The sequence below is a fragment of the Seriola lalandi genome, unplaced genomic scaffold (genome assembly GCF_002814215.2).
Source record: "Seriola lalandi dorsalis isolate HSWRI2012SDOR001 ecotype SW California unplaced genomic scaffold, Sedor1 jcf7180002052092, whole genome shotgun sequence".
In the NCBI taxonomy this organism is placed as follows: domain Eukaryota; kingdom Metazoa; phylum Chordata; class Actinopteri; order Carangiformes; family Carangidae; genus Seriola; species Seriola lalandi.
The window spans coordinates 403,184-424,978 of record NW_019522645.1 but is presented as its reverse complement, the minus strand read 5'-3'; the positions used below and the strand labels follow the sequence as shown (position 1 = coordinate 424,978).

The following is a 21,795-nucleotide window of genomic DNA, read 5'->3' as shown; positions in this document are numbered from 1 at the left end:
TTATTCCCAGTTTTTTGGGAATAACTTTGGGAAAAATTGGAATTTTAACACCAAAAGTCATAGCACCCCTTTTGGGATCAAGACGCACGTTTTGATGTATATATTACCGGGGTTTTCTCAAAGCTGCGGGACAAGTTACGCGCCGAAATTTGGCGGAAGAATAATAAACCCGAAACAGAATATTAATAGATGCCTCGGAGCTCTGCCCCGAGGCACTCCTCTCAGCTATTCTAGCTGTAGAGGAGTGCCTCGGAGCTGAGCACCCGTGGCACTAATAAAATTGGTAACTGCAGTTTTCTTAATTCACTGATACATATGATACATATGAATGGTTGATGCATGAAGCCCAGTGCCCTTCATACAATATAATATTCATCAATAAAATATTACACACGCCTGATTTCATTCTGAATTATACAATTTTGTCTGTTACAATTTTGTAAAAACAACAAAAAAACATGAGAAATAGAAATTAGCATCTCATAATGTCGATATATATATATATAAAACAGGGATGGATAGAAACATTTGTCCATTAAAGTCAACAAATCTACAATATAAACAAGAAACATGTGGTGTTCACATTTGAATGATATGTTAAATATGAAATATGTTGACCAATGACCAATTTCTTAATATTAATTGAAAGGTATAATAAGCTCAGATGTCAATGTCTTTGTATGTCATTGTCCCTGTACATTGTGGTGTATTGTCCTGGTAATACAGATCGGCATACTGCAGGATGTGGTCGACAGCACTAAGAAGTAGCACATCGGTGTTCACGTCCAGGTCCAGCTCTGAGGAGTAGTTCTTCACAGGGACGATGTAGGAGGTGGACATACCCAACAGAGCTCCAGCTCTATCCATCTACAAACACACACACACACACACACACACACACACACACACACACACACACACACACACACACACACACACACACACACACACACACACTATGAGATAACTATAACATTTTCATTCATCACTTATTTATCCATGTATGCTACATTGCTGAATGTGTAATATTTTAAGTTCTAAGAAAAGTAAGCATTGTGTCCTCATTGGCATGTTTATATGGAATGTTAGAGGAAATGCCTCTGAGTCTGAATTGGACAATTACAGTACATGAACATTTTTCAAACTTCATACGGTTTATTTCAACCTACCGTCTCCTGAATTATCCAGCTGTTGTAAACCTGAGTGACATCTTTGGCTGTTTCTGGACAAATCTGGTCCACGTGGGTCAGCAGAGCCACCTGGTGAACACCTGACAGACAGAATACACTGCAGTCGTTAAGGGTTCACTGCAATTATCAGAAACGCAGCATTTAATTGTTACATTCCAGAGAAATAAATGTACTGACAGTTTCAGCAGTGCTTTCAGTTCAGTTGATCTTTGCAGTTCTAACCACAGCAAAATCCAACAGGAACAGTTGTCAGTGAAATCTTAATGCAATTCACTGCAAGAATGAATGACAACAGCTCCGTTCATCGTCACTGTGTCTGAAAATTTTGTGTTGGTTGGCTTGTTCGTCTTTTGCTCACCCAGATCACTGATGTGCTCACGGAGCTGTTGGAAGGTGGTCCTGAGGCCTTTGGAGTAGGTCAGGATTTTAGAGGCGTCCACCACAAAGGCCACACAATGGATCCTGTCTTTGAGGGTTGGCTTCTTCACATAGCCCACAGTCTCTGATCTCACAGGTTGATCTGGGCTGAACTGGGGGAGACAAATAAAGAGAGTGTTGTAACAGTTCGTGTTGTTTGAACCAAGACTCTGCATTAGGAAGATGAGCAGACACATGTTACAAAAAAAAACAAAAACATTTAACAATCCTTGCTGTACCTTGTGTCCCTCAGGTACATGGCCTTTAATGACGGACAGGATGTCATGGAGGGTCAGTCCGGTCATCTCTGCATCCCCCAGGCCCATTACATCGCACAGCGTCAGTCTGGTAGGATCTTCTCCCTTCTGACCACGGATGTTGAAGGACTGCAGCTGACGCAAACAAAAAGAAAGTTAATGTAATGGATGCCTCTGAAAGCATTGGAACAACTTGCCTGCTGATTAGAGGTTTGCACCAGCACTGCCTCCTTTAGAACAAACTCAGGCTTTTCAATACTACTTTTATGTAGCTTTTTGTGTGTACATGTCTTGGCCTGAAAATATCTGAAAACATATGTTAAGCATGTGGAGTTGTCACAGTCACCTTTAAGACAACTGGGGAAGACTCAATTTGTTGACAAAGATCAAGAAAAGATTCGGAAAAGTTAACAAGTGGAACTGGTCTTAATTTGAATTTTGTTTTTTTTCTGAATTAATTTTGTATAAGATGATACAAATTAACATGAAACTAGTCTTGAAGATAATTATGTCCAAGGAGTAGAGATACATCTGCAGGCTTTGGGCACTATTTTGCTCACCAATAAAGGAAAATATATACCTGCATACTGCTTTGTCTTTGTTCACAATTTGTCTTTTACTTTACATGGAAATGACTGACAAAGGAAAGGAAAGAGAAAGCAGAGTGTGCAATTACTGTTTACTATTGTTCAAATACTCTCCTGAAGCAAGCAGGGGCTTTGTGAGGCCACACTCTTTTCAGTATCACCAATTTTTTTTTTTAGAAGCACAACAATAAATTTCAGCTAAAAAAAAAGGATCCGTAGCTTTAGTGATGTCTCTCAGGTAATGTGATGCGAATGCTCCTGCTCCACTTGTACCTTCTTGGTGAAGCTGGTTGTGGAGGAGCCCACCATGGCCCGGTTGGTGACATTTCCATTAAACACTGACTGGACTGAACTGATGAAGCTGGACTTTCCAGAGCTGACCGGGCCCAGGAGGAGAACCCTGGCCTGATTCACAACCTCACAGCTCGGTCTGTAGGAGCCGACAGACTTCATCAGGCTCGTCTTTTGCCTAGGTGGGAATTTAAGATGTTCACTTGTTGTTGATAATGTTTAAAATATGTTGTCTTTTATCTTTAAAATGAGCACAAATCTATTAATGCGACTGCTACTACTTAATATAGTTGCAAACTTGACTTAATTGTTACAGCTTTACTCACTCGTCTGTCCACTCCACATTTCTCCACTGAGAGTCCAACATGCGTTGAACTGCTGAAGAGAGTTTAAGAATTGATGGGATTTAATGAAACATTCAGCATTTGCAATGTTGTACCTCCTTTGACATGACATGCATCATATTAAATCTGGCTGTTGAAATGTAAATGTATGTACTCTGATTCCATAGATAAGTGGCAAAATTTACAGTGATCACGTCCATTTCCAGAAGCTACAATTTCTTTGACAGTTGTCTTGGTGTGGAACCGTTTAGTAGCTTACCTGTGAACGTAAAAGGTTGTGCCGCCCTTTGCTCTGTTGAACTGACTTTGCCGAGAGCATCACTGGCGCCCAGTGCTGTGGCAGTATCAGGTTGGGCTGCAGTTTCAAATCTAAAGCCGCTGGGGCTGATGAGGAAAAACAATCACAGACATCAGAGGAAGACAACAGATAAAGCAAAGGAGCGGAAATTCACTTAAATGCCTTTAGTTTAAGATCTTGCACTTCAAATATTATATAAGTAGTATATAAGTTTTCTGTATATAGTATACAGAACCCAACAGAAATAAAACACGACCATTATTCATGTCCATAAACAGGAGTGGAGGTTGTTGCATTCAATGTCACAGCTTTACTCACGTTTCTGTCGAATCCACATCTCTCCGTTTTTGTTTGGTCTGATGTTTTACTGCTGAAGAGATGTTAAGAGTTGATGAGGTTTAATGAAGTATCCACTGTTTGCTTTGTTTCACCTCCTCTCAAAAAAGCTAAATGCATGAAAAGCTGGCTATTATAACGTGCCTTGCATTTTTGCATCTGTTTGTTATCAAATTATTTCCAAAGTCTTCGGATAAGTGGCAAAAACGCAGTGATGTCAGATGTCCAGAAATCCAGAAACTACACTAGGGTTTATTAGCACAAAAACATTCTGCAAGTCTCTTGGACGGAGCCTTGTGACAGGTTTGGTCAGTCTCCACAGACCGTCAGAAAACAGGCATCATACAAGTAAAGAAAATTATTTCGTAACATGTAGGGTATCCATAAACAACCTTAAAGTGTTTAGAAATTTACCATTTGGAAAGGTTCTAAACTTTTGACTCCCCCTTGTATGACGCTACATGTAAAGTGACACACCAGGTTGGTTACTCACTGTATGTCAAAATTAATAGAGAGAGTAGGAAATGCGGCTGTGAAATGTTTGCAAATTTAAGTTGGGAAAATACTCTGAGAATATCAGAGGTCAATTTGATGTACTGTGTTATTTTGGTGTAGTGTGTCATGTCAATTTTCTCTATTTCTGTCTGTTCTATTAAGACACAGTCATGTTATCTTGTTAATTGTGTAAAGGGTTTTGAAGCATGCATTTGCTGTTTGAGAAACTGGAACACAGTTGTGTATCCTATTTTCAAACTGGATTTATTGTGTTTTACCATGCATCCAAACAACACATCCAATCCAAATTATGACAGTAAGGCAATGCCTCCAACCTTTTGTAGCACATTTTCCATGTCAGAGCTGTTCTTTGACAGTTGTCTTGGTGTGGAACTGTAGCTTACTTGGGAGCTTAAGAGCAAGTGGGTTTTTTTGGTCCGTTGAGCTGAGTGAAGTTGTAAATATGCTGAAAGAATCTTTGGTGTCCACTGCTGTGCTGATAGTGGGTTGGGCTGAAGTAGTTGCAGTTGTGGGAGGCTGGGCTCCGAAAATGCCAAAGAAGCTGATGAGGAAAACCATCACATACATCGCAGGAAGAAAATAGATAAAGTAAATGAGCAGGAATTAACTTGAATATCCTTGGTCAAAGATCTTGCACTTGAAATATTAAGGATATGACCTAAAAAATAGCAGCATTTTTGAGAAAAATAAAAGAGTTTGCCAATGACAAATAAGGCCAAGAGTTTATAAGGTACTACCAAATGAAAGAGTTTGTTAGAGAACCCAATAGATTTTTTTTTTTAAATGGTAGTAAGCAAAATACAGCAGAAACATATGTACACCCATAAACACCACTGGAACCTGCTTTAAAATGGCATCCAATCCTATTTTTCTTAAAGTCCTCTGAGTTGTAGGGACACATTCTCTTGAGTGCAGCTCAATGCCTACGCCGTATAACACATGGTGTGACAATAAATGTGATTCTGTGTAATCAAATAATCCAGTAAATGATACATTTATTAATTGTAAAAAAAAATTAATCCCCTGTACAGCAGAATTTTATACTATTGAATTATAAAAGTGGCATTTTTATTTCCACAGCCCCAAAACCAAATGTAATGATTAGTGATAAACAGATGATGTGCAGCTTTTGAAAACAAAAGTTTTACAAAGATATCTTGAATGACTAGTGGTAAAGCATAACATACTGATACATGTTGATGTAGATTATAGAACCAACTAATTCAAATTTTTAACTTTATACATGAATAAACCTAGTCTTGGAGGACGAACTCAGATCTTGTGCTTAAGTATAAAAAATATTAATACCACAGTATAGTACAAAAATTTACTTACATACAAGAAGTGTTAAATATATTTAGAGAACCAAAAATAAAAGTGATAATAATGCAGAATGACCAATTTCAGAATGATGTAAGCCTCTGTGGATTAATGATGCATTAATGTGATCATCACTTTTATGTTGCTAAAGGTAATTCACCTTTAACAAATCTGAAAAGTAGTAAGTAAATAAAAAATATATTAATGTAGTGGAATAAAAAGTATAAAAGTATAGTTAACTCAGAAATGCAGAAGAACAGAAAGGGGAGGTACGTCGAGAAAATATGATAAAGTATCACGTTATTTCGAGAAAGCCCTATTTTCTCACGAGATAAATTAACCTGTCCTCACGCGACCTTTTTTATGTCGAGGTAACTTAATAATTGCAAGTACGGCCATTCTAGGCTTCCGTAGGATACTTCATTAAATGCAGGCTTTAAAAAGTAAAATCTTACTAACCCAGTTCTTTGTAAACGCGACTGCAGCTAAGGTAGTTAAACGATGCCTTGTGAAATATCACTCAGTTAAAGACCATCGCCACACAGGTTTGTAACTGTCATCCTTCGTAAAAACTCAACTTTACTAAACTTCACCTGTTCAATTTTCCGCTTAGTGAAATATTACCTGTTTTTTTCTCCAGTTTTCTCCATAACAATTTCAGCACGTAGACTGACAGCAGCTGTAGGACGGGAGTAAAGTGAAAAACAAAGGCGGTGCCCCTTTTAGAGGAAATGAAAGTGAAAGTTGCTGCAGCCTCTCCTGCCCTCTAGTCTCATGCCCGGGTGTACAACAGTAAGTTCACAGGATCAAAAATATCAAGTCGAGCGAATTAGAATTATTTACAAGATGGAGTCAAGTTTCAAGTTCTGTACTGTCAAATGCATAACAATTACAATGAAATAGGTATTGGTATAATTCTCAGCCCCTTTTCAGCAATGGTCAAAGAATATTTAGGCTTATAAAAAGAAAGTCACATGAGTAAAAAATGACGATCTAAGACATAAAATGCAAAATATTGTAGAAGTTAAAAAAGGATATAATCCATGTGAAAAAAATATAATACAATCATATATCCTACATATATATATATATATATATCACTTTAAGTTGGTACCCCCCTATTTACAGATGAGGTGATTTCTTATTTTCAAAAGGAGGAGGATATCTGCATTGTAAGTTTCATAAAGGTATTGCAACACATGTGCAGTTACATGCTTTCACTTCTCTAATACATCTACACTGCAGAGGCTGACACTATTTTACATACTACAGAGACATCAGAAACAAAAAACAACAGGCTGCTCAGTGAAGAGGGAAAATGTGAAGTTAGACTGTGTTGGTGTAAATGGCCGCAGATGAACAGACAGACAGAGAGAGGACAGGGCCTACATGCTGCCTGTGAGGACAACACAGTTGAGACATGTAGGGAAGACCTGCACCATGCCTAAAGACTTAAAAGAGCAAATGTCAGATTGATAAGTGCTGTGGCCAGACAGGAGCTTTCTACAACTGAAATGAATTTGTTGTTGTTGAGACTTTTGTCTTTACTGTAAAATGTTATGGTAGCTAGTTTTTGTATTTGATATAAATGTTACTCTGAGATGCTTTAAATGATCAGAAATTGGTTTCATTTGATGGATACAATTCAGTTGGAGAAGATGTATTTACTTTAGGTTTGATTAATGTCAGTCCCAATGCTTAATGCTATGAGAACTGCAGCAGTGTTTCAGAAAAAGTGCTTAAGCGTTTGTGAGAAAAACCCCTGCAAAGCAAGACCTCTCGATAAAATGAGGTGCTGATGAAGGCTGTAACAGCTAAGATTTATTTTGGTTACCGATCAAGCTGCAGATTCTTTTTTTCGATTATTGATTCATTGTTTAGTGTATAAAATGTTCCTCAGTCTTTAGTTGGCGTTTTGTTCCATCAACAGTCCAAAACTCAAAGTTACACTGACAAAAAAACAGAGAAAGCAGAAATCTTTGGGTATTTTTGCTTGAAAAAATATAAATTTAATTAAACAATAAGTTTATTATCAAATTTGTTATTTTTGTTTTTTTGTCAATCAGCTAATCAGTTCATCTAATAATCATTGCAGCTCTAGAGTTGATGTTATTGTGTCCAATACATACAGTATATAACAGCTATTGACTGAGTGTTAAAGCTCCACTTCAAGAACATGAGTGAACCGTGGGACTGTTCTGATTCGTCACTCGGATATACGGCATTTAGATGTAAAGTACATTGTTGGGAATGAGCACAGAGTGGCTGTAAAACCCAGCGTGTGAGTCTCAATTGACCTTTTTCAGAACAGACATTTTGAGGTGTCACAGCAAGAAAATAATTACGGCCCTGATATGGTGCATTCTGATTCACTTATATTGGCTGGCACTTCTGAATGCATCAGAGCCATTATTATTAGCCATGTTTTTTCCACCTGTTCTTTCTCTGCCATGACAAATCAGAGCGCTTACAAAACAAATAATAACAAAGCATGCTTGTTAGCATTCATAGGCAGTAACACACTTCCATTTGCTCTTGTTTTTACTCATCATATCCACTAGAGGGAGCTCTGGTCTTGTGTTTGAAGCGGATGCTCACCTGCTGGCTGACAGCAGAGGTCAACCTGTGACCTCCCTGCAGAGAGAGGCCTCTTAGCCTGATATCCAAAACTTCTTCCTACGGTTGAAGAAAATATGTCCTGATACACAATCACCGTCATCACTCAGTAGCTTTTAATAAATCGAGAATATTTTGAACTAGCGATTCACCTGTAATTGATGCTGGTGATGGCTGTTCCTTGGATTTGTCTGCAGATGTGTGTATGTTCATGTGGTTTAGTTTCCTTGGCTTGTTTGAGACAGAATTAGTTTTGCATGTTGGAGAAGTATTCCACCAGAAACTGAACGTGGACTGATTCTATTATAACACACTGTAATCAGACAAAAATACATTCACTATTGGCTTTTACTTTCTTTTCAAAACTGTTTGCCTTAAAAAAAAAAACCCATATACAGTAAATGAAACCTTAGTATGAGTATGAAGTGTGGTGTTGTTTACTGCTTCTTTGAGGGGCAAAGAAACATTTTTGTGTGGGTGTGAGCTTTAAAAAAAACTGACACAAACAGATGTTGAAAATCACTAAGGAAATTAGTTCAACTCCCCAAAACATAGCAGGCTGTGGTACTTAATCCAATGTGCCGCTGCTCAAACTGGATCTGATTGTGGCAATATTACACAATCTTCTGAATTTTAAGAAAATATTCCTTATTTGCTTTAAAATATTGAAAAGTTTGTCTCTATATATTGTTTTTCTTTGATGAAACAGCAAATTTCCCATTACTCACCTCAACCACTTTGATTTCCCCATGATCTCTGTCAGTTAACCAACTTGCTGCTATCTATCTTGACTTTTCTTGGCTCTTCTCTTTTGTCATTTCAGTGCTTTTTGAGCAGCCACACCTCCACCTCAGCGCACATCAGAGCAGCCTCAGATGTGTCCAGATTCAGTGAGCCACTCAGGATTCCTGCAGCAGATCACATCCATCAGCTCCTCACTTGGTAAAACATCACCAGATCATCTTCAGATTTCCACCACCACCACTCTAGACTTCTTTGCTTTCTTATTGCCAAAGACTTTTATTTTATCACTAATAAAAGCTAAAATCATGTCAATAATAGTTATATTATAATTAATATTATAATTGGAAGTTGTCTAGATGAAGCTTAGAAGAGCATGCTTACTCAGCTAAACCCTCCAACCTAAAAAAAACATACTGTATGTTTGCAGGTTTAACCAGGTCGGTTGTGTGTCATTCAGCAGCCTGCAACTAATCAGGTATAATAACAGCCCACAACAAGGCGCAGTTATCGTTATGGCCACTTTTGCGGAATCAGCAAAAATAACGGACACTCAGATCTTATTTCTGGAGTCCCATGTAGAGAGAATGGGAGCTGTTGAGCCGCTGTTTGCGTAGAGACATGAGGGGCAGGTTGGTAACTTGATGTAATGAAATAGAAACATGACTGGGTGTCATTAAAAGCGAATGCAACTGTTGATGGTGTGACAGCAAACGGTATCTATAGGCTGTTAATCTATAAATGAAGGATGTTTCCCTGCTAAAACTGGAGTCACACAAAAACAAACACAGTATCTGTGCAAAACAGAACTCATGATTTAACTATCCTAAAACCAGGAAACAGGTGTAATGTGTCTATAAATAAGTGTAATGTGCACTTAAAGAACAGATCACTATGTACACTATAATTATTTTTTGTGTCCTGGCTGTAGCAAGGATTTAAGAAATACTGAGGCCTCAGTATTCAGAATGGGGATGGGGGTTTTTTGCCTCTGTTTGGTTAAAAATGACTAACCAGCACTCTTCTGGTTATACTATGTCGTCAGACTTACTCAAATATAAACACACTCATCATAAAAGTGTTCGGTGTGGAAGTGTTTCTAAAAATGAAGACGTATACTACAAACTCCGTCATTAGCCGGATCACAGCTCGTCCCTACCTCATGTTCCTGGCAGTACTGTATTTGTCTTGGATGTGCCAGAATAAACATGAAGGCAGCTGTTGATATCAGCCAATGTGTATTCAAAAGACGTAAACTAACCTCATCTAAGTGAAACAATCCAAGAGATTTCCCGCCACATCCAACTGCCAGCCAACAGTCACATAACCTGGAGTGCAGAGGCGTACTGTCCTCTCAGCTGTGGCTGTCGCTTTTGTTTACAGTGATTATGTAGCTCATAATTAATGTAGAGAATAAACGATTGAACACCTTTACAGCAGCTCCTCCTCCTCCTCGTCAGAGGCTGTGAGTTTAGGAAGTTTAGACAGATTCAGCTCTGACTCAGCAGCTCCAGCTGATGTCGGTGGAGCGGAGAGCTGCAGGTGGGAGGAGGGAGATGAGCCGTCTAAACAGGGAGCTATGCTGACTATGTAGCCGTGTGACACAGCAGTCTGTTTTACAAGCAACCCCCCCACCCACCCACCCACCCCCCTCATCCATCCACACTGGGTGGCACACACGCGCCCTCCTCCTCTCTCACTCTTTCTCTCTCTTTCACTCTCTCTCTCTCCTGCCAAGGCTGCCAGTAGCCTGGTTGACCCAAAGTGCAGTGAGGGTTGAAATGAAAGCAGTGCAGTGGTCTGGATGGAGCAGGTTGGAGCTGAGGAGAATGCTAGTGGACGACAGATAACAACTTAAAAACACAATGGCTGTGCTTTTAAATGTATAGTCAGTGTTTGACAAAATAGATGATTAAGCATTTATGAAAAGTATTTGCATAGCAGTCACACACACATGCTGTAAAGCAGAAAGATTGTTGGACTGACAGGAAAACCTCTTGCTTTATATTTCATGTACATGGCTCCCTCCTTGTACGATGCAGGAATCCCTCATTAACAAGATGAGAACTGGTTGCACAGCAGTAATTTTATGTCAGAGTTTTAACTATTGACTACAGCTTTCCCATCAGGCTGAAGAGTGTAATGTCTTAAATGCCAGACGTCTCACCACATTTTATATCGAAACCAAAGCAACACAGTCTTAACTTGCCATGTTTGAGTTCAAAATTTTAAATATTTTTTAGTTTAGTATAGGGCATTTAATTCAGTTCTGTCTTTTGCTTTAGGTATGCATGATTTATGCAGAGAAAATAGTATGGAGATGACAACAGATGGCAAATTGGTCTTTTGGTCTTTGTCAGTCTTATTGATAATTTAAAAGTGTATTTTTGTCCTTCTGTTCTGCTCAGATTTATTTTCTGTACCTCTGTGGAGGTGATAACACGTTTGTGTTTTGACAGCTACAGGATGGACAGGACACGATGTTCTATACTGACAGTCTCTGATCATGTTCACTGTGCCATGTATAGAAAGCTGCCAGGTGGAGGCACACCTTAATGTGAAGTGTGAAGTGGGTCGTCTGAGCGTTTAAATGGAGAGGATAACGCCTCCTAATAGAACATACCAAGAGTTAATGTTGAACTCACATTTTCAAAAAATCACTTTAGGTAATAACTGTGAGGTTGCAGTTTATGGTGGCTCTGAAATCCAGTTTAGGGATATGAGTTAAGAAAGAGATGCATCTTCCTCTGTTCTTCTTGAGCAACAACTACCACTGTGGCCCTGAGCCAAGCTGTCGGTAAATATGATGTTCCTCTTCGTGAGGTTATGTTTGTGGAGAAAAGGGAGTGAGGAAATCCAAAAACCGGCTTCAAATGATGTTTCAGACTTCAGCATTTTGATTGACGTCTCTCACTAATGAGATCCAAGTACTGATGACCCCTTTCTGATAACTTGCATAAAATGAACAATGAGCTTACCTTGAACACAGACGGCATTCCCCAACACACTGTGAAGCCGTTTATGTTTTTTATGCTGTTTCTGTATTGGTGTTTGAAGTTCTCTGAAAATGTTTTCAAATTTCTAAGAATGAAACACTGAAAGGTAAAGTGTCCCCCAAAGGTCTCTGCAGGTATGAACATGACTGTTTGCTTTGTTGCGTGTCTGACTGCAGCTTGCTCGCTGCTCTGTGACTCCATGACTAGAGGGAACCACTTATAACGTTTTGTTTTTCTGGCAGCTTTTCAAAAAAATGTTCTGACAAGTAAGGCTTTACTAAAGCATCTAAATTATACAGCATACAGTGTATATGTATATGTTTCAGTACTGTCTGTTCTTTTGCAGGGACAGCTGTGGTTTTGAGGTGTTTTGATTCTACTGTACTGCTACACTACATGATTCACATTGCTCTGCCTGTCACTCAGGGTGATCCATTTTACAACGGTAATTGAACCCTCCTTAGTGGTTGGCTTAGAGTGCCATGTAATCGTAAAGTCTCAGATTCTCCGTGGTCAAAGTGTCCTTGAGCCAAACACAGAAACCTCTCCCTGTTTGCGTACTGTACATTTCCCTCAGTAAAAGTCTGAGTTAAATTCACTCTGACCCCTCCTCCACTCATAGAATGAGCAGTATGGGTAAACATGACTCAGCTGTATTCCCCCTCAGGTTACAGGTAGTCTGTCTGCTCCTGTCTCCGGGGGAGAGTGTTACCCTCCATGCCTGGATTTGTACTCAGTTAAGGCTGTTGACACACAGTGATCTCCTGACATGTCTTTGTTACAGGTGACATGTTGTGTGTGTGTGACAGTTCACCGCAGTCTGCTAATGGGTGGAAAATTGAAATTGCAAGGTGTGATGAGACAGTTAATGATGGTGATGTGTTTTGACAGGAGGTGCTTGATGATGTCCCTTCACTGTCACTGGGCTGTTGTGGTAGTTTAAATCACAGGTGATCGTGGAGAAGAAGAAGGTCAGTGTTAATGATAGCGGAGTGCTTGTGATCCTGTAGTTCAACAGGGGTAAAGCACTAGTGCTGCCGGTGTCGAGTGCAACACATACAGTACATGTAGACTGTATATGGAGTATCTTTACAGTCTGTCACTAACAGCAGAAAAACTGTCATGTCGACTTTTTGTATTGGAGCGGTGGGAAGAGGTAAGTAGTACAAGACAAAGAGATGACTTCCATTTATACTGGCTCAAATCTAAATTTCTTTGAATCTTTGCTATTTTAGGAAATTCAAATGCTGGTAGTAAAGTCCAAAATGTAGGATTCCCACGTTAGATATTGAACAACATGGAAATGTTGGAAACCTGCTGTGGAGGTCAATGAGGGAGTCAGTGCCAACCACAGAAAGACGAGTCAAAAAAGTAATAATACAAATGAATCTGCGTGACCTGTTTAAGGCCTGATGGAGGTTAATGAGATTATCAGATGCCGTGTCTGCTGCTGGTCAACATGCTCAGCGAATCTGCCCGCTGCACCTCGCACAGACAGTAAACAAGCCTTAATTAGTAAGTCAAGCTATCGAATGTCTCCCTGTCACCAGAGCCGCTTGTTTGCGCACGGGACTTTTGCACGGGATCCCGCAAATAACTTTCATAAACAGCTTTTAGATTTAATGTGTTTTTCCAAGAGTTGTTCAAAATATAGAAGAGAAGAGCAGATAACTGGGCAAGAAAGGATTTGTCACTTGTAGGAGGTGAGAGTCCATTTCTCCCACTACTTTTAAATTCTCCTTTGATTAATCTGCGTTAACACTAATAGAAAAGCTTTCAGGAAATGAATAGAGCTTTACGTCACGGTGATACATGAACACGCCGTACTGAAAACAAAACCTACGAAAGTACATCTTCAGTTCGAGAATCTTCCATCAGTCTTTCATCTGAGCTGGCTGAGCTGTTGCCGTGTGTCCGATCTCACGGCTGACAGTCTCTAATCCGTCTGGCCGGCAGCCTGGAGAAGGAAACATTGTTCAGCCTCACAATGTTTACATCCCCAGCCTCCTCTGGGTGAACAAACCCTGCAGCTCAGTGCAGAAATGACAGTCTGCAGTTTTGCTGAGAAATACCAAACAAGGTCCATCTCTGTTTAGAATATCAACAACCGGCAGTAAATTTCAGACCCACCCTCCAGTGTTAGTCTTCACCACTGTTTTCTCTCAGTTTAGCCTCAAGTGAAGTTTTCTTTTTCTCAAACTCTCGCTCCAGAAAAGCGCACATGTTTTAGATGTTACTGACTCCTGGCTTTGATTTCCGTTTAATGTATGCTGTACATTTCGCCCTGTTTTTGTGTGTTGTGTGGCAAAATATGCAAAGAAGAAGCTCTTTAAACCCACTGGGAGTAAGGAGCATGAGAAGGACTATTTATCTCTTGGTCTTTCTTTTATTCTTTCTCATGCAAAGCACACACTCACATCTCATCACACTTTCACTCTGGCTTTGCTTCTCCTGTTTCACACTCTCTCCAACTGCCAAGACACACTGACCTATGATCTTCTCATGATTGTCAATCAGACACAGCGTTGCCAAATAAATGAACTGGATTTTATCATTCAAACCATATCAAGTACTGCATAATGTCTTTCTCTCTCACGATGGAGTTGTGAGTTAAGTTTGCAGCCACACATCTGTAAAAGGGAAATAAGAGGAAAAGACGGAAGGGGAGCTGTAGAAAGAATATGAGAATAGAGGCGAAGAAAATAAGAGGAAAGAAAAGGGAAAGAAGAGGAAGGAGTGAGGGAGAAGACGGAAATTAGATCAAAATAGGAACGGACGAAAAAAAAAAGAAGGCGCAATGAGATGAGGAGAGTAAACTAGAGGAGAGGAGGAGGAGAAGAAGCAAGCGAGGCGAAGGGGAAGGGGGCAGGAACTGGTCTGAACCAGCGTAGGCTGACTCTCTGAGCTATATACCCCTCCTCACCTCCCTCCCTCCCTCCCTCCTTGTCCTCCTCCTCATCTTTCCTCTGACTCAGACTGGCTGAACTTTTTCTCTTTGCGCTCTGTCATGCGCTTGTTGTCACCAGGAACAATTTGGATACACATTCCCCAGAAGTGTAAGAGGATCCAGAGCAGAGCAGGAGCAGGGGTGGTGATATTGGGATGATCCAGGACTTAAAGTGGCGGGCAGGTGTTCCCCTGGCACATTACATAAGGACTCAGGTGATGCCCTGAAAGAGTCAGGCTGGGTGTATTGATTATCAGGCAGACATGCTTGGGATTAGTGAACATCCACGCATACCTCTGGTGGGACAGGATGTTCCCGTGCCACAGTGGGCGTAATCATAGGGCTACTATTTGTGGCTATAAGTTGTAGATCTCTATGTGGATAGTGTTAAGATGAAATGGAGGGGTGACACTTTCAGAACAGTCCATCTTCTTTCAGTCTCACTGCATAAGATCAGATGCTTTTTGTCTGGTTTATTTTATTAGATTTTTTTTGCATATCAGTCTGTTTTCCTCAAATGCACTATTCATTAATAAAAATACACCAATGAAAATACTGAGATAAATATAAATACAGTGTTGCACTTACAGTATATACTGTGCAAGTTATGGAAATAGGGACATTATTAAAGGAAGATGGCATAAAACGTTTTAAAAACACTTTACAGCAATGCAGAAACTCTGCTAATAGTATAAAGAAATTAAACTTTATTAATCCTGAAGAGGAAGTTAATTAATAACAGAACTGACTGAAGTAAAAGGCCATAGAAAGAAAAATAGGCAAATATATTGCAGTGATGGAAGCAACTAACCACAACATTCAGAGTTTGTAGATAAGCTTGACTTAATTTACCTTACTTCATTTATTTATCTGGGACAACACAAGTTAATTAGTATTAATATGATATAAATGAGTCATTTTTCATCCCTTTCTCCTCTTGTGGAGCACAGGTCATGTACTATGTTTTTTCATCTTATTCTATTCTGGGCTTCCTTCTCCATTTCTTTCCAGTGGTGTCTTTGCTTCTTCATCCTGCCTCTAGAGATCAGCTAATCCTACAATCCCTCCAGGAGAGATTGATTTATTGAGTTTATTGAGTTATAACTTGTTTGCTAAATGTGAAGTAAGTAAGTAAGTAAGGTCGTGACAGGGACATTGTTGATTGAGCCTAACTCTGACTGCAACAGTGACCAAAGGAATGGCTGGTTTGCAACAAAAAATCAGACAAGACCAAAAACTGTATTAAGAAAATGACTGACTCTGCTCATTTTTTCCATAACGTGTAATGATTTGGCAGCCCAGTTGTTTACACTTCAGTTGCTGAGTCAAGTGAAGGTTTTGGATGATGGTGGTGATGGGGAGAAGAAGCAGCTGATGCAGACGATGTTTAATGAGCCCAGAATAAATGTATGCTGCACTGATTGGTTTGGGGTCTCGGAAAAAAAAAAAAAAAAAAGGGACAGAAATTGCTGGTTAAATGATTTGGGAAGAAGCCAAGTGAAAGAAGGAAAAGTGCTCATTAGTTAAGCAATTAATCATGGAAGGAATATAGAAAAGACTGGTTGTAAAAGAAAACTAGGTATAGGTGTATGAGGAGTGCTTGGGCCTTGTGGTTGTACTGCCATTTGGTGTTGAGGTGAGAGCTGTAATGAAAACTTGATAACAGAGGGTCAGCGCGGTCAGAGGCAGCGGTGTCTCGCTCTCTGGGACAAGCTCCGTCTAGTGTAAGCTGGCTGCCGGTCACAGAGCTCATGAGAACTGACACTATTCCTGGACTCAGCCAGCTGCCAAGCCCTAAACTTATTTTCCTAGTCCGGCTAACGCTGGCTGCTGTCTTTACTGGAGATCAGACACAATCTATTAATATACATTACACTCCCAGTAATCTTCACTCATCAGAGCAAACATGGAATCGCTGCACGCTGCAGCTAATTCATGGCAGTTTGCCTCTGTGTCCATTTTAGGGCTTCGGTTTAGACTGACACTGTAAACACATTTAATTACTGTTTACTAACTATGTTAGCCAGTTTTGCTATGATGGAATTTTTTTTACATTTTCCTCATTAAATGCTCATATTACATTACATTTTCGTTCATGCTATAAAAAACAGTTTTGTAATCAAATTCCTCGTTCAAAGGCTGAAAAAATGAAAGTCACTCAATCCCAGAATGCTTCAGAGGCAGGTGTAACCTAAAGAGAAGGAAAGAAATTAGTACATAGTACATATAGATAACTCATGTTGTGTATTTGCAAAAATTACCAAATCAGTTAAACCCTAGTGGATGCTGTCAAAGTGATAGAGACAACGCATACCTACTAGAAATGAAATTTTTTTAGCAGCTGTAGCATGAATTATCATTGTGTTAAAACAATAGATAGCAGCAATATGGAAATGCTTTTAAATGGGAAAATGGATGGTTGCTTGTACTGGTTGTGAGTGAGGGCAGATCTGGGTGTAGGTTTGATGGGCAGAGAGACGCACACTGTACGATAACTTGTGTCCTGTTTGTGGGTCTCCAGCCCAGTGGGTTCAACTCTCTCATTGGATGTCTGAGGCAGGGGAGGAGAAGCAGCTGGAGGTCAGACCCCTGATCCCTGACCTCACCCCATAACTCTGCCAGGAACCTTGCTGCATGCAGAGCAGTTATCAATCTACTGCAGTATGAGATAGTAACCGCTCTGTGCTGACTCACAGGTTTTATAACGCGTGACCAAAGGCAGCTGTATACTGCCGGAGCAGCCCCAGAGCTGTTGTTCTAAATACAATAGATCATCTTTGTTACTTTCACTGACAACACCACACAAACTTCTGCTTTTATGCTTCTGGTAATCTTAGTCGAGTGTGTGCATTTCACTCACAGGAACAGGAGGAAAACTTAAAGGTGAGCTTTGAAACCTCACTGATTCCTGTCAAATTCTTAGTGATAGCTTGTTGTAAAGTTAGTAAGGTAAAGATGACCGTGGTGCACGCCACTGTTCACCTCTACTTCACGCCAGCGGTGTTGCTAGCTCTAACATGCAAGATTAAAACCACATTTCCCATAAACCTCATCGCTCTCGTTCCCCATTGTCCTTCCTGAAGAGGATGAACACTGGCGGTGATTTTTCATCAACCGTTACACTCTGTAAACTTACACAGAGTAACTTACCCAGTAAGGAGAACTCTGTCCCACTCTCTGAGATGGCATCCCATTAATTGAAATTGCTCACTGAGCATATGTAGAAAAACCTTCTCAGGATTTCTCAGGTTTCTGCAGTCCTGCGCCCATTGAGCATGGACATTTATTAAAGTCTCTTTCTAGCTGAGTGTGATGTTTTTCTGCTGACCCCCTGCTCACATGAAAGGCATGAAAACAATTTACTGATTGGTCTCTTTGAGATTTTTTATTTTTATTTTTATTGGGCCTAATGGATCAAATTGTGATAATATAAAAAATTGTTTCCTAGCGTTGGTGACACTGTGGGAGCTTACCTCTTTCCGCTTGAAAATAAACATGGTTAAAATTACACATTTTATAGCATATATCAACACATTTTATAGGATATGACCAAACGGAAAAGCTTGAGAAGTTTGTGAAAGTTGCTGATTCAAAACCCCAAATTGACCATGGGGGGGTTACGAGACAGTTGTGAGAGGTGATATGGAAACTCTCACAGCCCTCAGGTATGACTATCAAGATTCCCTTGAGCAAGACAGTCAAAAAAAGAGAAAATGCAATGCAATGCAGCTTATTTGCCAACAGTAGAAAGTGTTGAGGTCTGAATGTGTGGAAGTGTCAAGATATGAGGCAGGGTGTTGCTATAAAACAACTCAGTGGATAAATAGTGGTTCAAAAAGGCTAAAAAGCACAAATTCTGAATGAATGCCTCCAAATCCAAATCCTGAGCACCTCATTGATTGGAAAAACACGCGATATAATGTAAGTTAAGCACAGTTGGGCACAAATTCTCGATCTGCCACAGCTGAAAATCAGTTCCACCTGGACAGAGGCAAGGCGGTACCACTTAGTTTTTCCATTGCATAACTCTTCAGCTGCATTTTATTTATTTCTCTGGAGGGGCCTGTGTATATTCTCATTTGTCCAGGTCATAGTATCCTAAAGGAGTTTTTTAAATCGAAAACAACTGGACTAGGTTATTTGTCTGTGAAAACGTTTCACCTCTCATCCAAGAGGCTTCATCAGTTCAGTTTATTTCTCTGGAGAGTTTTGCTGCAGACATGGCTCTACTATGAATGGCTATGCAGATGTATCTATTGAAAGCACAGCATTTCATTTTTTTCGTGCTGTATTTTTGCCTCATCTGCCAGAGGGAATGGAAAAATCGTGTTTTCTCTATTTTCAGGTGCCAAACATTAAAAAGAAACCTTCTAGTAATAGTTGGTCAAAATACTTTCTCATTAGACGGACTTTCCTACATAACATTCAAGTAAAACTACAGGGAGATGACCTACTGAATATGTAAATACACTTCCTGGTGACTTTTTTTAACAGCAAGACAAACAAGTTTTTCCTCTACTAGGTTTTAGGAAAACATTCAGTTTAAGTGGCAATTTTCAAATATTTTGGAAACAGAAAAAACAGACACTGGACGACCTTTAAAGTTGAACTTCTGACTAGTCCCCAAGTCTCAGAGGACGACTAACAATTAGATCAGTTGTTACAGATGTCCTAGTCGTACTTAAATGGAGCTTTACGTTGACACCACCTGCTCCTGGTTTTTGTGCAAACCATAGTGCAAATCTCTTTGTTGCATTTTTGTTTTTGGCTTGTAAACTAAAGCCCCAAGAACTCACAAGCAGCTGAAGACCGGTCGTACTGCCAAGACAGAGACAGAAATGTAGGCAGGAAGAGTGAGTCAAAAAGACATGTGCAGTAATTCCTGTTGCTGTTACTTTAACTCAGCAGTTTCCTCTCTGGTGATAAGACTAAAAGAAGAAATGTACATCTCATTGAGATATGCACAGGACTGTCCCGCAGTCTCTGCTCTGCGCTCGTGAGGCTCAGCTGTGCTCGTTACCTCAGAAAGTGACCAGACACAGCAGCCACTCAGCTGCTGCTAATGTTTAAGTTAGACAGCTGTGTAATCGACCCGCCTCTCAGTCAATCCAACTCACTGCAGTAAGTGCACGTGCACTCGTGACGATTGTTTATGTTGCCATTGCAGAACTTCTTAGGGAAGCTTCTGTAAATAGTCACTGCCTTATCCCACTGATTATTGATTATCATGCTCTTATGTAGAGTACATTAGATATAATGCAGTAGACTGGGTAATACGACCATGGGACTCACAAGATTTGCTTTAAAGAAGTGCCAAAAACATGCAGCATTTGTTGCTTGATATGGTAATAGATTTTTTTTTTTCTAATTTCAGTTCTGTTTTTTTTTTTATGTGACTGACGTAGACTGATCGATGAGTCACGACTGTTTTACTTTCAGTTCTGCTTCTTCTGTGTTGTAAAAACTGAATCCAAATATATAATGAAAACAGGAAATCCATCAATAATTACCACATGTAACAAAAACCATGCAGAGCACGTGTGTGTTTGTCTAACTGAGTCCTCATATGCCTCTGCTTCGTATGTGTGCACTTGTGTGTCCGTGTGCACCCAGAGTGATGCATAAAACAGTATTCATATCACAAGCCTGAGTATCACAGCCTCGATTCCTCATAGAGGGGGGTGATGGCTGCTGCGTACATTCTCTACATGCAAATATCTGTCTGGCATGTCAGTGGGCGCCTCTGCCAAGGCCCTCGGTGCTGCAAAGGGCAGTCGAGGCGCTAAATGACCCCCACTCTAACCCGCCCCCCCCACCCCAAATCCATCCGCCTCTCCACTAACCTCGCAACTTCGCTGTGGGGCTGGGCCAGTGAGAAGCAGCGCAAACCGGCGTGAGCCAGTGCTGGGAGCTACATCACCCCTCGCCTCCTCCTTCCTCTGACTTCTTCCTCCCATATGTGCATACACACACACTCACACACACACACACACACACACACATTAGGATTGGTGTACTTATGAGGGCCTGCTATTGTCTGTTTACGACTCTGACCCTGAACCAAACATCATTTTCTGACCAGACCGCAGTGAATATTTTGCCAAAAGAACATTCAAGTTGGATCATATATTTGGCTTTATTTCATTGCTTTAGTTTAATTTCATTCTTGTTGTAAATGTCAGATCCTTAACATGATATGAACAGCATTTAAAAATAGATTGATCCCCATCACTCTATGAGTATCCTAAACATCAAAATTCTAGTTTTACCCCTGAAACTGAACTTCTTATCAGTAGTCTTATTCGGTTCTAGTCCTAGTTATAATTTCTCTTAATCCAAGTCTGAACAAATTTTAAAAGAGGCCCAAGTCTTTATATCATGACCTCCCCTTGCAAATGTAATGATTGTCAGAAATAACCTCACTTCACAAAAATTTTCTCACCCTCGAGGTCCGAAACTCAAGCTGCCATTCACAAAGACAGAAAAACACACACTTCCTCCTCTGTCCCTGACACGCTCTGACTCTCTTGAGCTGCACATACGCGGTGGCAGAAAATGAGATGTATAACTCTCTGTGACCAAGCATTTCAAACTGGGTAAATATCAGATCCCATGTGGTTTCTCTGTGTTTAGATGAAGAAGACGGTTTCTTCTTAGTAAACAGCTCAACACTGTCGTCCTTACAGTTAGTTATTTTTGCCTCCTGTTAATGAACCATCTTCGGTTGGTTCAGGTTGGTTGGTGTTGTGTTTAAAACTATTTAAGAATTAAAACTTTGTTTTTTGGGATGTAAGGCTGGTGATTACAATGGTATCTGTAAGTGACAGTAAAATAATTTTAACCACAGTGTGAGAATTGTTTAGCCTCAGAGAAAGGTTTAGCAGAGTGGTCCAAGTTTACAAGGCCTCTTCCTGTTGTTGGGGAGCTGTGAAGGGTGTT

General features: G+C 40.1%; 1 protein-coding gene and 1 long non-coding RNA gene across 4 annotated transcripts; one reads left to right on the top strand and one right to left on the bottom strand.

Moving 5' to 3' along the window:
• Positions 1 to 280: 280 nt before the first annotated feature.
• Positions 281 to 6,263, bottom strand: ifi44g (interferon induced protein 44g). Of its 3 annotated transcripts, none has more exons than XM_023399634.2 (10): positions 6,181 to 6,263; positions 4,620 to 4,777; positions 3,703 to 3,754; positions 3,346 to 3,470; positions 3,069 to 3,120; positions 2,725 to 2,920; positions 1,847 to 1,999; positions 1,549 to 1,720; positions 1,170 to 1,270; positions 281 to 867 (listed from the first exon to the last, which is right to left on the bottom strand). In XM_023399634.2, the coding sequence occupies exons 1-10, from the start codon at positions 6,204 to 6,206 to the stop codon at positions 661 to 663; spliced, it is 1,242 nt and encodes a 413-aa protein (XP_023255402.2). In that variant the 5' UTR covers positions 6,207 to 6,263; the 3' UTR covers positions 281 to 660. The 3 variants fall into 3 exon arrangements, with proteins under 3 accessions (XP_023255402.2, XP_087028271.1, XP_087028270.1); XM_087172145.1 differs by having other exon boundaries at positions 3,069 to 3,117; XM_087172144.1 differs by having other exon boundaries at positions 3,703 to 3,751.
• Positions 5,858 to 9,627, top strand: LOC147819582 (uncharacterized). The gene is made up of 3 exons (XR_015436787.1): positions 5,858 to 6,101; positions 6,197 to 6,348; positions 8,996 to 9,627. It is a non-coding gene; the product is annotated as an uncharacterized LOC147819582 (long non-coding RNA).
• The last annotated feature ends 12,168 nt before the right edge of the window (positions 9,628 to 21,795 follow it).